The 18,012-nt window shown below is 45.5% G+C and overlaps 1 protein-coding gene across 7 annotated transcripts in view; it reads left to right on the top strand.

Moving 5' to 3' along the window:
* Positions 1 to 18,012, top strand: part of TTC23 (tetratricopeptide repeat domain 23) — a 106,220-nt gene that overhangs the window by 81,345 nt on the left and 6,863 nt on the right. For 6 of the 7 annotated variants that reach the window (XM_040493776.1, XM_040493779.1, XM_040493778.1 and 3 more), the window contains exons 8-10: positions 3,265 to 3,392; positions 7,609 to 7,758; positions 16,280 to 16,402. In XM_040493776.1, the coding sequence (XP_040349710.1) occupies positions 3,265 to 3,392; positions 7,609 to 7,758; positions 16,280 to 16,402 (401 nt within the window). The remainder of the gene's footprint in view (positions 1 to 3,264; positions 3,393 to 7,608; positions 7,759 to 16,279; positions 16,403 to 18,012) is intronic. The other variant, XM_040493780.1, reaches the window with a different exon arrangement.

The raw sequence follows: 18,012 nt of genomic DNA, 5'->3' as shown, positions 1-18,012 counted from the left end.
AAAATATCAGGAGTACTCTGCTCTGGAATATCGTTGTTAATTTTTAGACATGGAATGTTCATCTCTGTTATGCTTTTAAAATCAACAAAATAAATGCCACATCATCCTCACTAATTTGCTGTCATCAGATTATCAAAGTAGCCAAAATTAATGCTTAGTTTGAGCATTAAATCTGTAATGCTTTCTCCCATGAGTCAGCTACTAGTAAAGAGATTTTCTGCTTGGTAGGATTTTCTCCTACCAAGAGAAAATTCTGAGTAAATACTCTAGAAATCATCCCCCTGCTGGTCTAGCAGACCCTCACTGAAAGAAAGGAACAGGGGGCTCCAGTTCAATTGACTTCTGTCTATAGCTACAAACTCTGGGGGCAGCTAGGACTGAAATCAGAGGCATCACCTCACAGCAGAGTTCCTGCCTCGGTCTGGCAACTGCCTAGGCTCCAAGCAAAGTAAATCTTGCAGATAAATGAAACTTACTTGTTCTCAGACCTATCTTTTCCTTACGTTGACAGGGTTCGGTAGACTACATTTCGCAAGGGTTGGCTTCTCTCCTTTCTAAAACATATCACATGGAGTGTACTTGAATCATTTCTTGAGACCCCCAACATTCTCAGCAAGAACTTCGGGTGTTCCCAGAGCTCTCGTGGTGTGCAGGGCCACACATCCGGTGCACATGAGATGAGCCCAGTATTCTACACCTGTGACCACTTTCATAGTGCTCCCGTCCTTTTAATAAGTCCACCTGTGCTTCCGGTGTGCCTGCTGGTCACCCTAGCATGGGCAGCAGAGGTCCATAACCACGACCCTCAAAGCTGTCCCTAAGTTAAAATGATTACCATTTATTGAGCACTGACTAGGTGTTAGGCGTGTCTTCAGTTGTTTGTATGCATTAACTCATTTACTCCTGACAATAACCCTATAAAGGAGGCACTAGCGTTATGTTCCCCTTTTTCAGATGAGGAGACTGAGGTCAACCATGTGAGGCACCCAGCTAGAAGGGAGCAGAGCCAGGCAACCTCTGACCTCTGGAGCCTGCCCTCTTTGCCACTCGCTGTGCTGACTCAGGAACAACCACCCTGTCTGCACAGGCGACCCAGTTATCGCTCCTCTGTGAGTTCTGGAGTGCTGTCCTCATAGAGGCCTCTTTGGAAGCACCTGGCACTCACAACACAGTATGAGAAAAGTGAATTCAAGGGCTGATTCTTTGGAAAAGGTATTATAATAGATAATATGCTAGCTGGTCTAATAAAAAAAATAGGGAGGTAGCACAAATACAAAATTAGAGGTGATAACCAAATATGGGGGAAACGTAAAGAAGTAAAGGGTTATATTTTATCTTTTCACTCGTAGGTCTTTGCACCACACAATACACATGAGATTTCCAAGTGGAAATGTCAAGTAGACCACTGTATACGTGGGTCGTAGTCTATTCTGGCAAAAATGTGCTTGTCATGTGTCACCATGAGGTCATCTCCAGCAGGCACTTCATTGGGAGTCCCATGTTCCTGGAAGAGGAAGATACCACTTTTCCCTCTGCTAGAGCAGGGGTCAGTGGTCCAAATCCAGCTTGCCCCCTTGTATTTGTAAATAAAGTTTTCTTGGCACACAGCCATGCTCATTCATTTATGTATTGTCTGTGGAAGCTTTTGTGCCTCAACAGCAGAGATGAATAGCAGAGATAGCAACCATATGGCTCTGAAAGCCTAAAATATTTACCATCTTGTCCTTTACAGAATGAGTTTGCTGACCCCTATGCTGGAACCCTATGATTTCTCCAGTTACAGACTAGTTTCTAGTTAATTTCTTGGTTCAGAATTTCCAGACCAAGTAGGTGATGCAGATTCAGGCCTCACCCATGTGGATGCCCCCTGTACGGTGTCTCAGTTTCAGATGCCATTTCTGCAGCCACGGATGGCCTCTGGACCATTGCGATTGCTCTTCACTCCATTGTAGGGATTCCTGACCGTATTAGTTTTCTTTTGCCGCATAACAAATTTTGATTGCTTAAACCCATTTATCAATTCGGTTCTGTCGGTCAGAAGTCTAGCACAGTAAGGCTGGCTTCTCTGCTCAAGCTAAAATCAAGCTGTCGGCCTGCTGCATTCTCATCTGGGGCATGGGGATACGTTTCCAAACTCATTTCTGTCATTAGCAGAATTCAGTTCCTTGCGGTTTTAGGACTGAAGTCCCCATTTTCTTGCTGGCTATTGGCCAGGGGCCTCTCTTGGCTCCCACAGGCCACTCTTGGGTCCTTACACCATAGTTCCTTCCATCTCACCAATGGAGGACCTTCATGTCAAATCCCCCTTATGTTCTGAATGTCTCTGGCTGCCTTTTCTGCTACCAACTAAAGAAAACTCTCCTTTTCAAGGCCTTGGGTGATTAGGTTAAACCCAAGGGATAATCTCACTTTCTTAAAGTCACCTGTGGTATATCACATAACCTCATCAAAGGAATAATATCTCCTCATATCTGCAAGTTCCACCCATGTCACAGGGGAGGGATTAGACAGAGCTGTCCTCCTAGATTCTGCCTATCACAGAAGAATTTGGCTTTTGGTAGCAAGCTTCATTCCATCTTCCTACCATACACAGTCCTCAGGCCTCATCACCAGTCCTCAGGCTTATAAAACTTTAGCCCTTACAGACTATACCTTTTTTTTCTAACACCCTCACGGTCCACTCAGCTTCAATGCCCACTCACCGTTCTGGCTTCTGGTTCCTTCTTCATTTATCATACCTGAGGTTTTCCCTTTCTTGCTTTCAAGATTGGCAAATATTTAAAAATATTTTCCTTGTATTATAACCAGTATGTTTATGTGTTTGGAATGGTTGAGTTTCTTTCTTTAGCAGCGTGTCAGCCATATTTTGCAGAATTTTAATGCTGTAAAATTATGTTCTAAGATAACAGAGTCCATTAAAATAAGTGGACCCTCGGAGCCCTAACCTCAGTGAGCAGCAACCAGAGTTAGAGGAAGAATTAATGGTTAACCTGAAAACTCACCAGTGTGTTCAAGTCTGGGGAATATTTTCCCCATCTGTACTGTATGGCTGGGAGAGCTAAAATGTATGAAAACCAAGGAAAGTAAATTGCTGTATCCTGCTGAGACCTAAATCTTTTCTGAAAAACAGTCCAATTAACTAGGTCCTCTTGTCTAAATACTTATTTTTTTCAAATAGCTCACCACCACTAAAAGGGTACTTATTCTGTTTCCATTTCAAATCTGCAAGCAATCTTCAAATGTTTTTACGATGCTTTTCTTCAGATGTGGCCAAGCAGTATTTTCAAGAGAGCATGGCTAATCTTAAGGATGCTGAAGGGATGGGAAAAGCCAAATTTCTTTCAATTCAAGATGATTATTGCCATTTTCTACAAGTCACCGGACAAAAAGAGGTAAATGCATTTGGACCCAAGTTTGACTAGTTATTTGCATGAGTTGACATCCAGAGGGCTACTCCTTCACTCTACAAGCATCCATCAAGCATCTACTATGGGCAAGGTATGTACCCGGCTCCCATAGGGACAGGGATAAATAATGCCAGGTGGCCACTCTTGGGCAGCTCCCAGATACTCATTCTTGGAAAATGAAAACTATTTGTGAGAATGTAGATGCCGTGTTCCCCCAACTCCCCACAAAGGATCCTAAGGACGAGAAACCTAAAACCCAGTGGGCAGACCCTGCTTATCACAGCCTGCAGTTCTGGCTGGGATAGAGGGTGCCGGTGAGTGTGCCTAATTCCTCTCTCCTAATTTTGGGTTATGGATGGAATTTACATATCTAACGAGAGCTACACAGCACAGAAGTTACAGCCCACAGTCCATTGAACCATACAGGCATGCTTTTTTATGGCTTGTAAAAATAGAACAAGCCCCAGAGTTTATATTCACTGGTAATTAAACCCTTGAGAACTTATTCTATGCAAAGCCTAACAGCTACCAGAAAGCTACTTGCTGTTGCCTTTATGTATATAGATGTATATATTTTTTTCAACTTCAACCTATCAAGGCAAATCCTTGGGATGAAAAGCTTTTATTTTCTAGGCTGTTCTGTACACTTCCCCCCACAGCTCTGTTCTAAACCCCCCTCTCAATTGATGGGAGCTCAAGGAACACAGGTTTTTTAATCTAGATGCTCCCATGTTCCTCAGACCAAAGTAGGACTACAGTAACCATAACATGTGGAGTTTCCATATTTTTCTGGATCCCCCAACTAGAAAAGGGCCTTCCAGAGGCCTCAGATTCTAGAATATCTGTAGAAGTTCTAGGGAGGGTGCTCAGGTCAGAAGTCTAGAGGCAGGATGTAGTCTACCCCCATCATGACTTACCCCTTCCAGGTCATCAGTCATTGTTACCTCTAAAATGTATTGGTTGCTATGTCCACCTCTGCCAATCATCACCTCCTGTCTGGACCACTCTGACAGACTCTGGTCCCCCAGCTGCTTTCTCCACTCTTGGCTTTTTCTCATCCATTCTGAATAAGGAAGCTATGGTGATCTTTTCAAAAAGCAGATCTGATCAGTGAAACCCCCATTTGTAAAATACTCCCAACGGCTTCTCAATGCCCTTAAAATAAATCAGAATCCTGTGTGTCTCACAATACCTTCAAGGATCTGGATTCTGCTGACATTTCCAGTCTTATTTTTGCCCCCTCCCCCGATCTGTGTTCTGGCCACATTGGCCTTTTCTAATCCCCACTTCCAGAAAGTGCCAGCTTTTGGTTCCTGCTCTTGGGGGTCTCTTCCTCATTGATCTCCTAAATAACGCAGGGTCTATCTTTCAGGACTCATCAGTTTGCCTGATTCCTTTCCCCAGTCCTCATTAGATTCTTCCCATTATTGTTCATCATAGAATCCTGTTTGATATAATAATATGATGAACACAGCACAGGAGTAATAGAACAAGATCATAAGAATAGTAAGTATATGTGTGGATGTGTACTGTCTCTCCGCTGCCTGGACTGATTTCCATGTAGCCAGAGACCCTCTTGCTCATGGTGGTGGAGGCTTGGCTATGGGTCGCCTGACTGCTCTAGCCACCACAGGGCACCCATCATCTCCCCTATTCCTGTCTGGCTTCCTGCCCTGGTGTCTGTCACTGATGCCACACCTCACTGCCCTTGCCCCAGTCACCCAAATCGGTGGTATTGATCCAAAGATGCACCTCGCTCCCCTCAGCCGCCCTTGGAGATTTTGGCAAACTGGCTCTTTTCATTCTACCCCCGGCCAGCCCTCCGGTGCCCTTGTAAGAATAGAAAAAGCTGCCTCTTCCTCGGGGGGATGCAGCCCGTGCCAGCACACATTGCTTGGAGAGCAGAACACAGGCTAGATTTCAGCTGCCCTTGTTCTCCTGCCCTTGTGCGTGACGCAACCCGTCCGCCCAAGCGTGGCAACCTTGCATGGGTCACAGCCCTCTCCCTGTGGGCTCTAGCTGGAGCTGGCTGACAAGGCTCAGCCCGAGGACAGTCCCAGGCATGAGCATGGGGCTGTGCTCAGACCACACCAGATGTGTTCACAGCCGATACATTGGACTAGAACCCTGCACCAACAGGAAGGTGGTCTTTGGGAAGGAAAATGTCTTTTAAGGTAAAATGTAGGTGAAGGTCACTCTGCCACAGATTAAAATAGTGGGTTTATCTTCTAGTTGTGCTACTTTTCTGCTCAAGAACCTTCTCCGGGTTCTTACTCCCCATAAGAAAATCCAGACTCCCAAACCTGGCGCAAAGGCCCCCCAACAACCCTCAGCCCGGCCTGTCTCCCCACTCTCCCCTTCCCACTCTCTGTGCTGCAGTCAGATTAGCCCACTGCCTGGCTCTGCCCTTTGCCCTCCTCACACCTGGGCTCCCAGTTTCCCATGCCCTCTCCTCCTCCCACCCAGGTCCTATTTTTTCTTCACTCCTCTCCCTTAAGTTTTTCTACCTCTCACAGACTGACACAGTCTCTGTTTCCTCCAAACCCATGTCGCATCTCGTCCATCACCATCGTGACCTGCCGTTCAAGTTCATGCAGATCTCTCTCTAGTTTCCCCAGTCAGGCTATAAATGGCATTGAAAGCTTCATTTAGGAAAAAGAGTCCGGCTCTTCTTTCCATCATGGGCTCCTCCAAACCTGACAACCAATTGACAAGAATAAGTTGCCGAGCCCAACACCTGCCCCACACTAAATCCTTGCTCACAGGGGTTGGGAGGGGATGTGATACAAAAGGACGTGATGCACTTTAGCATCAAGCAAGTTACCCACGTACCAGGGTAGGCCACACGCTTCACAGTTTCCAGTTTCTCTGGTGATTTCATCTTTCCACCTAAGAAATTGTTTCTGCCTCATCACTGCCTTCTCTGTGGTTGGTTCCATACCTCAACCCTAGCACCTAACCCATATTACTGCCAATAAAACGAGTAAAGCTTTGCCAGCTCATTCCATCTGTGGAGTGCTATCAGGACACCTCCAGGGCCAGTTGGTGGGGACACCCTTTAATCGGTTCCGGCCTTATTTGAGTCTCAAATTCAGCATTTGTATCCTGCAGCCATAATCCTGCTTTCGTGTACAAGACCACAGAAGAATTTCAGGAGAAATGTGGGCGGTGGAGACAGGGCCTTCCCTCTGTATGTCTTAGTGTCTGACTCAAGAGATTAATGTCAGAAGATACTGGTTTCTGACCAAGCCATGTTTTTTATTCCACGTTGGTATAAATAAACCCAAGAAACCAAACAAAATGTCAAATATATTTAATTTTTCACCATGTTGGAATGTTTGCTTTTGGTTTCCTAAGCTATTTCTTATGAGAAATAGAAAACCCTGGAATATGTTCTGGATGTTTTGTAAGTACATACATTGCCAGGAAACTCTAATTTTCACTTAATGTAAGAACGTCCCTGGGCACATAGGCAGAAGAGCCTGCAACTGAAAAGGATTCAAATTACTGGCCGGATTCAGATCCTAGGTCTGCCACTGGGGAGCTGTCTGTCTAATCCTGAGCTAGTTTCTTTTTCTTTTCCTTTTTTTTTTTTTTTTTTTTTTAAATGTTTGTTGCTTTAGAGAGCCTGAGCAGGGGAGGAGCAGAGAGAGAGAAAGAGGGAGAGAGAGGGGGATGGTGGCTAGAGAATGCCAATTGGGACCTGACTCCCCAACCACAAGATTACAACCTGAGCCGACATCAAGAGTCAGACCTGAGCAAGTTTCTTGACTGCTCTGTACCTCAGTTTCCTCCTCGGTTCAGTGAGGATTAAAACTGTACTTACCTAAAGGAGACAGAATTACATGAGCTCACACATGCAAACTGTTTAGTACAGGTCTTGGCACATAAAGGACACAAAACATGTTAGCTTTTGCTCCTACTGCTTGACTGAAATGAATTCCTGCATTGTCTGAAGTGGCTTTGCTCTCCAGATGTCCTTTATGCATTGTGTCTCCATGGTGAGCACCTCTCCGCTCACATGTATGCTACTTCCTGTCCCCGGTTTAAAGGGGAGAGTAGGCTTAGCTCAGGAGACACCACCCAAACCCATTCCCCTGAAAAGTGGAAATACACATCAGTCACACCATTTTCTTAGGAGGCATGGATTTTATCAGCCTTTGAGCTTTTAACCAGACTTTAACTTTTGTTCCCTTCACAGAGAGCAATCTCCATCCTGAGAGAGTCCCTGGAAGCCAAAGTGGCAGTGTTTGGTGACCTCAGCCCGGAGGTGGCAGAGACATACCGGCTGTTAGGTGGGGCCGACCTGGCACAGGGGAACCAGAGTGGGGCCCACAAGAAACTAAAGAAGGTAAAGCTGGAGCCAGTACTAATGCAGAGAAAACTCTCCCCACGGGTCACTTTCTCTCCCTCCACCATGCTGTTTGTAAATGAAACTTTATCAGTGGCTTATTTAGGTAAGGTGACATCACTTTCGCAGTTGATCCAAGCCAACACTTTTTGGGTAAGCAATATAGTAATCCTTTTATACACATATGTTTTTAAATGAATTATCAATTATTTTTTTACCATGCAAATGTTTTAAATTTTTTACATAGTGTGATTTATCAATTTTCTTGTACTCTTTCGGTACACTCAGTTCATGGAGGAATTCTTGAATTCTTGTATGTGTTCTTCTAGTACTTGTATGTCTGTTTCTTTTTAAATTTGGGGTTTGTTTGTGTGGAAGGTGTGAGGTAAGGAGCCAATGTTATCTTTTTTCAAACGGCTTCCCAGTTGTCCAGTGCCATTTTATTAAAGAGCCCATCTATGCTCCAGTGATTTGAGGTGACACCTTCATCATGTACTACACTTGTGTATATATTTAAGTCTATTTCTAGATTCCTATTCGCTTCTGTTTGTGTTTTTGTTTACTCAAATTCCAGTGCCTAATGGTCTTAATTATGGAGATTTCATAGCATGATTTAATAGCAGGTAGGACTAGACTCCCCTCATGGTTTTTTATCTCCCTAGACTATTGTGTTTTGTAGACATTTTTCCATATTTATTTTTCCACCTGAACTTTAGTATCAGCTTGTCTAGCTCCATAAGAAGTTTGATGGTATTTTTTTTGAGGAGCATGTTATTTATAAATGAACTTCAGGAGGACTGACATCTTCATGATGTAGAGTCATTCTACCCAAGAACAAAGGATGTCTTTATATTTGTTCACATCCACTTACGTATCATTCAGGCACATTTTAAAGTGTTCCTTATACAAGTTTTGCACATTTCTTATTAAGTCGATTGCTAAGCATTTCCTCTCCCTTAATGCTATTATAAATGGAGTTTTATCCAGTATTATATTTTTTAACTGTTTGTGTATGTGCATGCAAACTATTGGTTTCTCTATGTTATTTTATATTCTGCTAGCTTACTTAATTCTTCTCTTGCTTGAGTTAATTTGAACATTGGTTCTTTCAGGTTTTTCAGGTGTACCATTACATCATCTGCAAATAGTTTTACTTTCTGTTTTCCAATTCTTATGTTTCTTATTGATTTCTCTTATCTGATTGCATTGGCTTGTACCTACAATACAATAATAAGTAAGAGTAGAGATAATAGGCATCCTTGTCTTGTTCCTGATGTTAGTGCAAATGCCTCTAGTGATTCTTGATATGGTACATGCTGGCTTTGGACTAAGGTTTATATATTTTACCATGGTAAAGAAGTGTATCCATCAACTTCTATTTTCATGAGTATTTTTTTATTAGAAAAAAGTGCTGCATTTTGTCAAAGCATCAGTGGAATTAAATAATCATATGATTCTTGTTAGATCACTTAATATGGTATATTTTATTATCATATCAAACCAACCTTGCATTCCTGGAATAAATCCCCTTAGTCATATTAAACTATTTTCTCAGTGCAATGTTGATTCTGTTTGCTAACATTTATTTTAGGATGTTTTGCCCTTATTGGTAAGTGATACTTGTTTAAGTAACAATGTAACAATGTCATATTTGCTTCATAAAAATAATTTGGAAGTTTACTTTTATTTTCTAAGCCTACAGGAATTTATGCAGCACTAAAACAAGACTTTGTACCTCTTGTGAAATTCTTTAGGCCTGGTGCTTTTTTGGGGTAGCAGAGAATTCTTTGACAGTCTTCTCTATTTCTCTGTAAAGTTTGCTCTGTTGAAGCTTTCTGGCTCCAATGAAGTCATTTTGGTAAACCATATTTATCTATTTCACTGTCATTTTCAAATAGATTTGCATAGAGATTTGCAAAGTAATCTCATGAATTTTTTAAATTTCTACTTTTTTAGTAGTTATCTTCTTATTGTCATTTCTTAGTTTTATATTTGGATCTCCTCCCTTGTTTGTTGGCTGAGTTAGTTAGTGGTTTGTCTATTTTGTTAGTTTTTCAAACTCCATAGGTCAGTGGCCTTCCTATTCTGTTTCACTGATTTCTGATTTTATCCTTATTATTTATTTTCTTGTAACTTATTTTGTTTTACTTGGTTGGAGTTTTTCCTGTCTTTTTGAACAGGGAATTGAATTTATTTGTTTCCATTTTTTTATATAGTATTTTACGCTATGAATTTTCCTTATTACTTTAAGTGTACCTCTGAAGTCTTGTCATGTTGTGTTTTCATTACATTAATTAGTTTTAAAATGGTGAAACCTGGGAACCTCCAAGTAATGTAACTGACCAAACTAAAAGAATTAACTTTAGTTTTCAGTAGGCTACCCTGTCCATTGAGCCTTTATCTCTTCTTACGACTTTTCGAATCCGTTGCAGAAGGCAACATGTATGGTGTATATTTTTTAACAAGATGATACATATATCTATTATCATTTAGTCAACAGTAGTTACTGGTCACCTTCTAGAGGCCAGTAGCTGTGCTAGGCAGACCTGGGGTAAAACAGTGACCAAGACAGATATGCTTCTTGTCTTTGTGAGACTTTCCAGTCTAACCAGGAAGATATATTAATCATTTCAGATAATTTAAACATTATACATATGCCAAAGACATTATTGAGGGAAGAGTTATAAGGGTGCTAAGAGTGGCAGTTGCCCTGGGTTTCTCCATCCCCTACTTCTAATTTAATGCTTATTGACTGATTGTTCTATCCCTGACACTGTGTTAAACGATTTACATATATTAACTTACTTAAGCCCTATAGCAACCTGAAGAGTTGGATACCTCTGCTCTGTTTTTTGTTTTTTGTTTGTTTTTTGTTTGTTTTGTTTTGTTTTGTTTAAAAAGCAGGAAACTGAGGCTAAAAGAGTATCTCAGCATTGATTTCAAAGTCAGGAGTTGTCAGAGTGGGGCTTTGTTAGACTGGACCGTGTGGTCTATCCTATATTACAGCCATTTCACATGCCGGGCTTCTCAGTAAGATTCTGTTTGAACTAGAGCTTCCTATGCTTAAAAACGTTTGGGAATCAGTGGCTAGTGGGGAGAATGCCAAGATCAGGAATCTTTGGATTGCCAAGATCAAGGAATCTTTGGATCGCCACCGACAGAAAATGGTCAAACGAGCTCAGGTGTCTTGTGGTTTCCAAGGAAGGGCCACTAGGCAGATGATTAGCACAGCAGGATGCAGCTGAGGCTCAGGAGAATGTTCCAAGGTTCTCTCTGCCCAGGACTCCTGTCTGCTTCTCTCTGCACATCCTCTTCCTCCACCTCTGTCATGGTAGTGTCTCCCCTCAAGATGGAGATCATGGCTGCCGGCCCTCCAGGGTTTTACTCCCTACACTGTGCCATTTCTCGGTCACAGCTCGAAAGATCTCAAGAAAGGGCTGTAGGCCTGACTTGAATCCAGTGTTCACCCTGGATCAGTCAGTTGAGGCCAGGAGCGTGCTAGGGTGTAAAAACATGGTGCTCTCAAGGCAGCTGGGTGGTCCCCACTGGAGATGGTGCAGGAAACAGAAGACCTGGGATGCAGTCCCTATTTTTGAAGCATGTGCAGTGAGTACAGTAGGTAGGCAGTAGCTTCCTCCCTCGAAAGCATCCCAGGCCAGTGAGGGAGTTACAGATTGTAAAGACCCAACTGTGATATTATGTGCTAACTTCTCCAAGTCCACACTGGGATCTATGGGAGGGAAGGGCTTAGGGAAGGTGTCCAGGTAAGTAGTCCTGAAAGAGAGTCTAGCCGAGCAGAGACAGGAAGTCCCAGGTTGGAAATGGGCTGGAAGAAAAAGCTCAGGGATAAGAGAGCGAAGCCTGTTTAAGAAGCAAAAAGTTGGGGCCAACTGTGTTGGGAGAGTGTCTGGGATAGACGTGAGGGCAGGTCCCTGCAGCCGTGTTTGTACGTTAAGGAGCTGAGACTTGATCTTTTAAGCAGGGGTCTAGGGGCGGCTCAGTCTGTTAAGCATCTGACTTCGGCTTGGGTCATGATCTCACAGTTTGTGAATTCGAGCCCCACATTGGGCTCTGTGTTGACAGCTCAGAACATGCTTCAGATTCTGTGTCCCCGTCTCTCGGCCCTCCTCTCTCTCTCTCTGTCTCCCTCTCCCTCTCTCTCTCTCTCAAAAGTAAATATTTTTTTTAAAAGAAGGGGTCCCAAACAATGACCAGTTCACTGCCTGTGTTTTATTTCATTATAGTTAAGGACATAGACCAAGTTAAAAATGGTTTTTGCAGTTAGTCGTTAAACCTGTAATCATTTTACAGGTGATCATAAATTGATCAGATGGTAGGGGAACACTACCTGAACCCCAACTACGTGAAATTTTATCGGCACCAAAAAGGAAATCTGTTCTTCTCATTAGCAAAACTAGATTACAAAGAAACCTCCTCATAATTTCATTGATAAAACAAATTTGAGGAAGATTGCACTCCCTTCTGTTACCTAAGTGCCTACACGGTAGCCTCAATTTTTGTCTCTTGGCCTGCAAGGCCTATGATATTTACCATCTGGCCCTTTGCAGAAAGTTTTCTGAACCTTGCTCTAAGCAGCTGGGAGCCATTAAGGGAATTTTAAGCAGGGCACCATAGGTCTCTATTTGTACTTAGGATTTTGGGGCGCCTGGGTGGCTCAGTTGGTTAAGTGTCTGACTTCGACTCAGGCCACAGTCTCATGGTTCATGGGTTCGAGCCCGGTGTTGGGCTCTGTGCTGACAGCTCAGAGCCAGGAGCCTGCTTCAGATTCTGTGTCGCCCTCTCTCACTGCCCCTCCCCTGCTTGTGCTCTGTGTCTCTCTCAAAAATATATAAACATAAAAAAATAAAAAAAAAATCAGGGGCACCTGGCTGGCTCATTTGGTGGAGTATGCAACTCTTGATCTCAGGGTTGTAAGTTCAAGCCCCACACTGGGTGTGGAGATTGCTTAAAAAATAAAATCTTTAAAAGCAATTTAAAAAAAATAAAAAGAGGGGGGCACCCGGGTGGCTCAGTCGGTTTAGCTTCCGACTTCGGCTCAGGTCATGATCTCACCGTCCGTGAGTTCGAGGAGCCTGCTTCGGATTCTATGTCTCCCTCTCTCTCTGACCCTCCCCCATTCATGCTCTCTCTCTCTGTCTCAAAAAAATTTTAAATTAAAAAAAATTTTTTTAAATAAAAAGAAATGAAAAGAAAAATATCATGTGAGGATAGCGTTGAGAATGGAATGGACCAAGAATCGAGGCAAGAGGCCGAAGTTTTCTCATCTGTAAAGTGGAGGTGACAGCAACGCCAAGGCTTCCTTTGTCCCATGTTGTTCTGGGGATGGAGTGAGGGGAGGAAAGGCAGGCTGCTTTGCGAGCAGCAGGGTCTGGCGGAGTTCCGGGTCCTGAAGAGTACCAGAAGGAGGAGAGGGCAGGGCTTTCCTGGCCGAGGCACTGCCTGCCCCTGGGAATCTCCACTGTGATTCCCCTTCCTTGTTTCTCCTCTGAGGAGTGTCCATGAAATAGGGAAAGCCTAGCCACTCAACTCCAGGCTGGGGAGGGACCCCAGGAATGGGGGGAAGCTGGAAAATGGTAGCAGATGCTCAAGAAACTTGAGCAGGGGCCACACGAACCTGTATGAAGCCCCGCTGTCCCCGGCGGGGCTGGGCGGGTACCACCGCTGACCGCAGGCTGGGGGCCAGGCTTCCTGCTGCCCAGCGCTCAAACGTCATTCCTGATCCTCACAGCCCAGACTTCAGTAGCCCTGTTTTACAGGCCAAGAGGACGGAGGCTCCTGGAAGTAAATAAATTGCCTCTGGGCAGGCTACTCTATAGTAAAGCCCACATGCTTTCCTTATTGCCAGTGGTTCACCAAGCATGGGGGCTTAAAGCCCTGCATCGGGGTGACCTTCTGAATCTGAGTCGGGCAGGGGTCCAGGGGCCCAGGGATCTGCAATCTAGCTTCTGGGGGAAGGTCGAGATCACTGCTCTGGGCCTCGTGCCCACCCACAGGGCTTAAAAGCAGCTCAGCTTCAACAAACTGTCAGATTTCATCACTCCCCAAGCCTACAGTGGAAGTTAGTGAAATGTTTTCACTTTAGTTTGGCCTCATTAACCATCAGTCCTGAACACGATGGCTTTGGCATTTTGAAGCTCTCTGGCCATTTGCCAGAACGCAGGGAGACAGGGTTGAAACCTGCATGTCTATTGGGTGTGCGTGCTACAGTACGTGCGGTCCTCGTCCCTGCTCCACATGTGCCCATGTGAGGACAGGACTGGCCACACTGTGGGCATAGGACACACACAGGACTTGCGCGTCGGCTGTTGAGCCACACTTTCTTAGTCAGCCCTTAGGTAGCTCCCTAAAGCTACCAGCTGAGCGTTTCTCGCATATTTATCACAACAGCTGTGTCCCCCAAGTTTTCAACCCTGGAACAGGAATCCAAGGAACACCAGCTTTTCCAGATGTGCCCTCCTGTGCTGCATGGCCCGGCCATGGTCCCATGGGCATGAAAAACAGGAAGTCACGAGAGACAAAGCAGACAGCCGGATTAAATTACTGCAAGGAAAACCATATTATTGATCTATCTTTCAAAGGCGTCTGCCTGCAGGAGTAAATTGGAGAAATCTGTTGGCTCCAGATGGAAATTTCCACAGCACAACCTCTGCTATGTTTTTGCGACATAGAGACCTGGTTTGATTCTAGGATGGACATCACTGCCAACATTTCCATCCAGGTGAAAGGTGGCAAAAAAGAATTCCTAAAGACTGTTTCCTGGGGCGCCTGGGTGGCTCAGTCAGTTAAGCGTCTGTCTTCAGCTCATGTCATGATCTCACGGTTCATGGGTTCAAGCCCCGCATGGGGCTCTGCGCTGACAATGCAGAGCCTGCCTGGGATTCTCTCTCTCTCCCTCCCCCACCTCTGAACATACATACATTTGGGGGGGGGGGGCGCGGAATAGACTGTTTCCCAGGTCAGTAGCCTCTCTGGATTAATCCTGGGCCCAATGACAGGGTGAAGCTGGGTGTGGGCCCCTCCTTCATCCAGCCTTCTTATTAAGGGTTCAGTCCACTACTTGAGTGCTTTATAATGGCAGACATTAAACATCTCCATAAAAGAATAACATAATTTTATGTGACCTCTCTCCAAGAAATCCAAAGCCCACTGTAATGAATCAGTTGAAGAAGGGCAAAGGAAAATGGTTTTTACTCATAGATTGTAGATGAGAAAGCCACCCCTGGAAGGATCTCACGTGGCCATGGGTCGAGACCCTAGAACAGCCATTCCTGCGACCGGCCAAGCACACAGAGCAGCCTGGTTGACAGCTGTATTTTATACATAATTCACGCACTGCCATTCTATCAGCGGACCACTTAGTTTTACTTTCCCTTTAGCCTGTGTGGTGTTTTCCTCGTTGCCCTGGATACCAGGAGATCCAGATCGAGCTTGGAGTCCCCACAGAGCCCCATGTTAGCCCACACTGTTTTCATGTGTAGTCCCATTTGTCCTTGATCCTGATTTTCCTAATCATCACTGACTAACCCATTGTTGGGCTGCCACAGCCCACCTCAGATCCTTTTAGAAAGAGAGCAAGGTCGTGACGACATTAATTTCATATTAAAAAAAAAAAATCCTGTTCTTGAGTTGAGAAGCAGGCTTAAAGGCGTTGCAAGCACTCCTCACTTAAAGCTGTTTGTAAATCGGTTGATAAGAGTATCACAATAGGAGCTGATGGTTAGAGGGATCAGGGTCATCCTTTTTTGACCTTCCGTGGAGAAAATGTGGAGCCTCCTTTGTGCCTGCTCTAGGCTAGGTGGGAATGAGAATTCCAGCTCTGCTGGCCATAGGCTGCCCAGAAGAGTCCCTATCCTCGGGGTCAGGCCCCCCAACCACAGCAGCCCACACAAAGCACCCCTCTGCCTTTGCTGTCCCTTAGAAAACACAGATGGGCAGCGTGCCCAGACTGCCCCCGACACAAGGCTACATTGGAAAGTTCCTCAACCATCGGAGCTCTCACTGCTGCTTGTTGAGTCCTCAGTGCCTTAGATGCTCCTAAATTGGCATCGGAGTCTGGAGGGCGCAGAACCGTGGTCTGAGCAGACTGTCCTGGCCTGACACTGGTGTTTTGCCAGAGCCTCACTAGAGGCGGGACAACCATGAGTTTATGGGTGGAGGGCTGGCAAAGGAGGGGAAGGCCAAACCTACAACATAAATGCAGCGTGACCATGAACAGGTGGAAAGAGCGATGGTCAGGAATGGTTGGCGAGACTGCACTGGCTCAGGAAGGACCCGACGAGGTGGCTGTGTTCCACAGCCAGGGAAAGGGCCATGAAAAGGCAGCTCAAAAGGCTTAGCTTTTCAAAGGGTCTGGATCTCTTGCTCTGTCCAACTCTGAAATAGGTGAGTCCAGCTTCCGCTTTAGAGAAGGAAGCCGTGACCCATACGTGGGTGCGCAGCAGGATTCCCCACACCAGCACGTCCTGCTGATGTGTTTGTTCTCTAAATATTTGTGTTGCAGTTGTCCTGGAGAAAGATGGTGGTAGCTTGCTCCAAGACAGTGGCCAGGGGCTGGAGCAAGGTCATGGGGGAGTCGAGGGATGCCGATAAGGATGTAGAACCCACAGCACGTGGCAACTCAGAGGTGAGGAGTGAGGGAGACGAGGATGACACCCACACTTTCAAGGCTGGCCCTCCGCAGACACTCGGGGAGAGCTTTGCAAACGGGTCTCTCTCCAGAGTCCCCGGGCCCCCTTTCTTCCTCATCTCACACGTCCCTCGTCCTGGGGCCCCTGATCCCACCTTATCTGTCCCTTTGCCGTGGGAGGCATCCCTCCCACCCATGCAGCAATCCTGGGGATTCAGTATTAGTGGTCCTCCAGGTAAGGGAGTTGCAGGGGTACAAGTGTGTGAGCGTGCACGTGAGAGGGAGGGAGAGAGAGCAAGAGTGAGAGAGAAGGGGGATCATAGTGTGCTCCCTCAAACACCTCCCAGTCCTCCTGCCTGGGACCCCAGCACCAGCACCCACTTCCCCGGGCCTGTGCCCACATGGCCGACTCCCCATCGTGCTGTTCTCAACTCACATGTCACCTCACAGGGGCCTTCACTGACCAAGTGCCCTCTCCCACCACTGACCACCCCCCACTTTTCTTCCTCCATCGCCCCATCTTCTTTTCTCTTCCACAGCTCTTATCATCAGTTGTTATCACACGTTCATTTACAAAAATCTCTCAATGTCTGGCTCCCCCACTACACTGGAGGCCCCTGAGGGCAAGGCCCAGGCCTGGCCACTCTGCTCTGTCCCTGGGGTGGACACAGGTCGGCATATCGCCAATGCTCTGCAAACAGCTGCTGCGGGAATGAGTAGATATGGAGGACTCGGGCCTAGTGAGGACAAGGCCGGTGCCCGAGTGGCTTGGGGAACGCCCACCCACACGTGCCCCTGTTTCCGTAGGAAAATGCTCCCTGATGAACTGTGTTTCGATTTGTCCTTTCAGTTCTGCCAAGGTCATCATTTAAGTAAATCACTTCTGCCTGCCTTGTAAAGATGTGTCCGTGAAGGCGCATTTGTGTTTTTTCTAAACGTTGAAGGCATCTTTCCTGACATCTTTTTTTTCTTGGCGCCAGCCTTGAGAATTGACGTGTAAACAGAGCCATAGTTCATGAGCATCAGGGTAGCTTCTCCGCCATGGACATGCTGTCGCATCAGATAATGTGTAAAAGAAGAGTAGTAGTTTTAGGTTGTGAGAATTAGAGTCGTTGTTAAAAATCTTACCTTTCTGTGGCTTTGTTTTTCATTCCCCATAAAGACAAAATACTTGGACTAGCACGACGAGCTTGGCATGACCCTTACCAGGCATGAAAGTCTGTCTTTGTCAGTTTTCCATCATCGAGCCCTGTGGCCTTGCCACTGAGGTGGCTCTTTAGAGACAGGCCTTTGCCACATGGCCTCTGTGAATAAGTAGGATTTATCCCGTCAGCACATCCATTGTCTGAAATTCCCTGATAGGAATTATGGTCCAATTCCAGGACTGAAGGCTGGGGGGCGGGGGGTTGATGGGTGAAGGGAGGGCTAAGGCACCCCAATCCAGTTCTTCAGAGGTACCGGCCATGCAAATAAATGGCCTTGAGTAATGACGGCAGGTTTTCAGAGATTCCTGCCCAAACCGGAAAATATGCTTCTTTTGGGGGATATAGCTGTCATGGTTTTCTTTCTTTCTTTCTTTCTTTCTTTCTTTCTTTCTTTCTTTCTTT

This window comes from Herpailurus yagouaroundi, unplaced genomic scaffold (genome assembly GCF_014898765.1).
Source record: "Herpailurus yagouaroundi ecotype Mexico unplaced genomic scaffold, PumYag 185, whole genome shotgun sequence".
In the NCBI taxonomy this organism is placed as follows: domain Eukaryota; kingdom Metazoa; phylum Chordata; class Mammalia; order Carnivora; family Felidae; genus Herpailurus; species Herpailurus yagouaroundi.
Note: the sequence above shows the minus strand (reverse complement) of the source record. Positions and strands in the feature narration are given on the sequence as shown.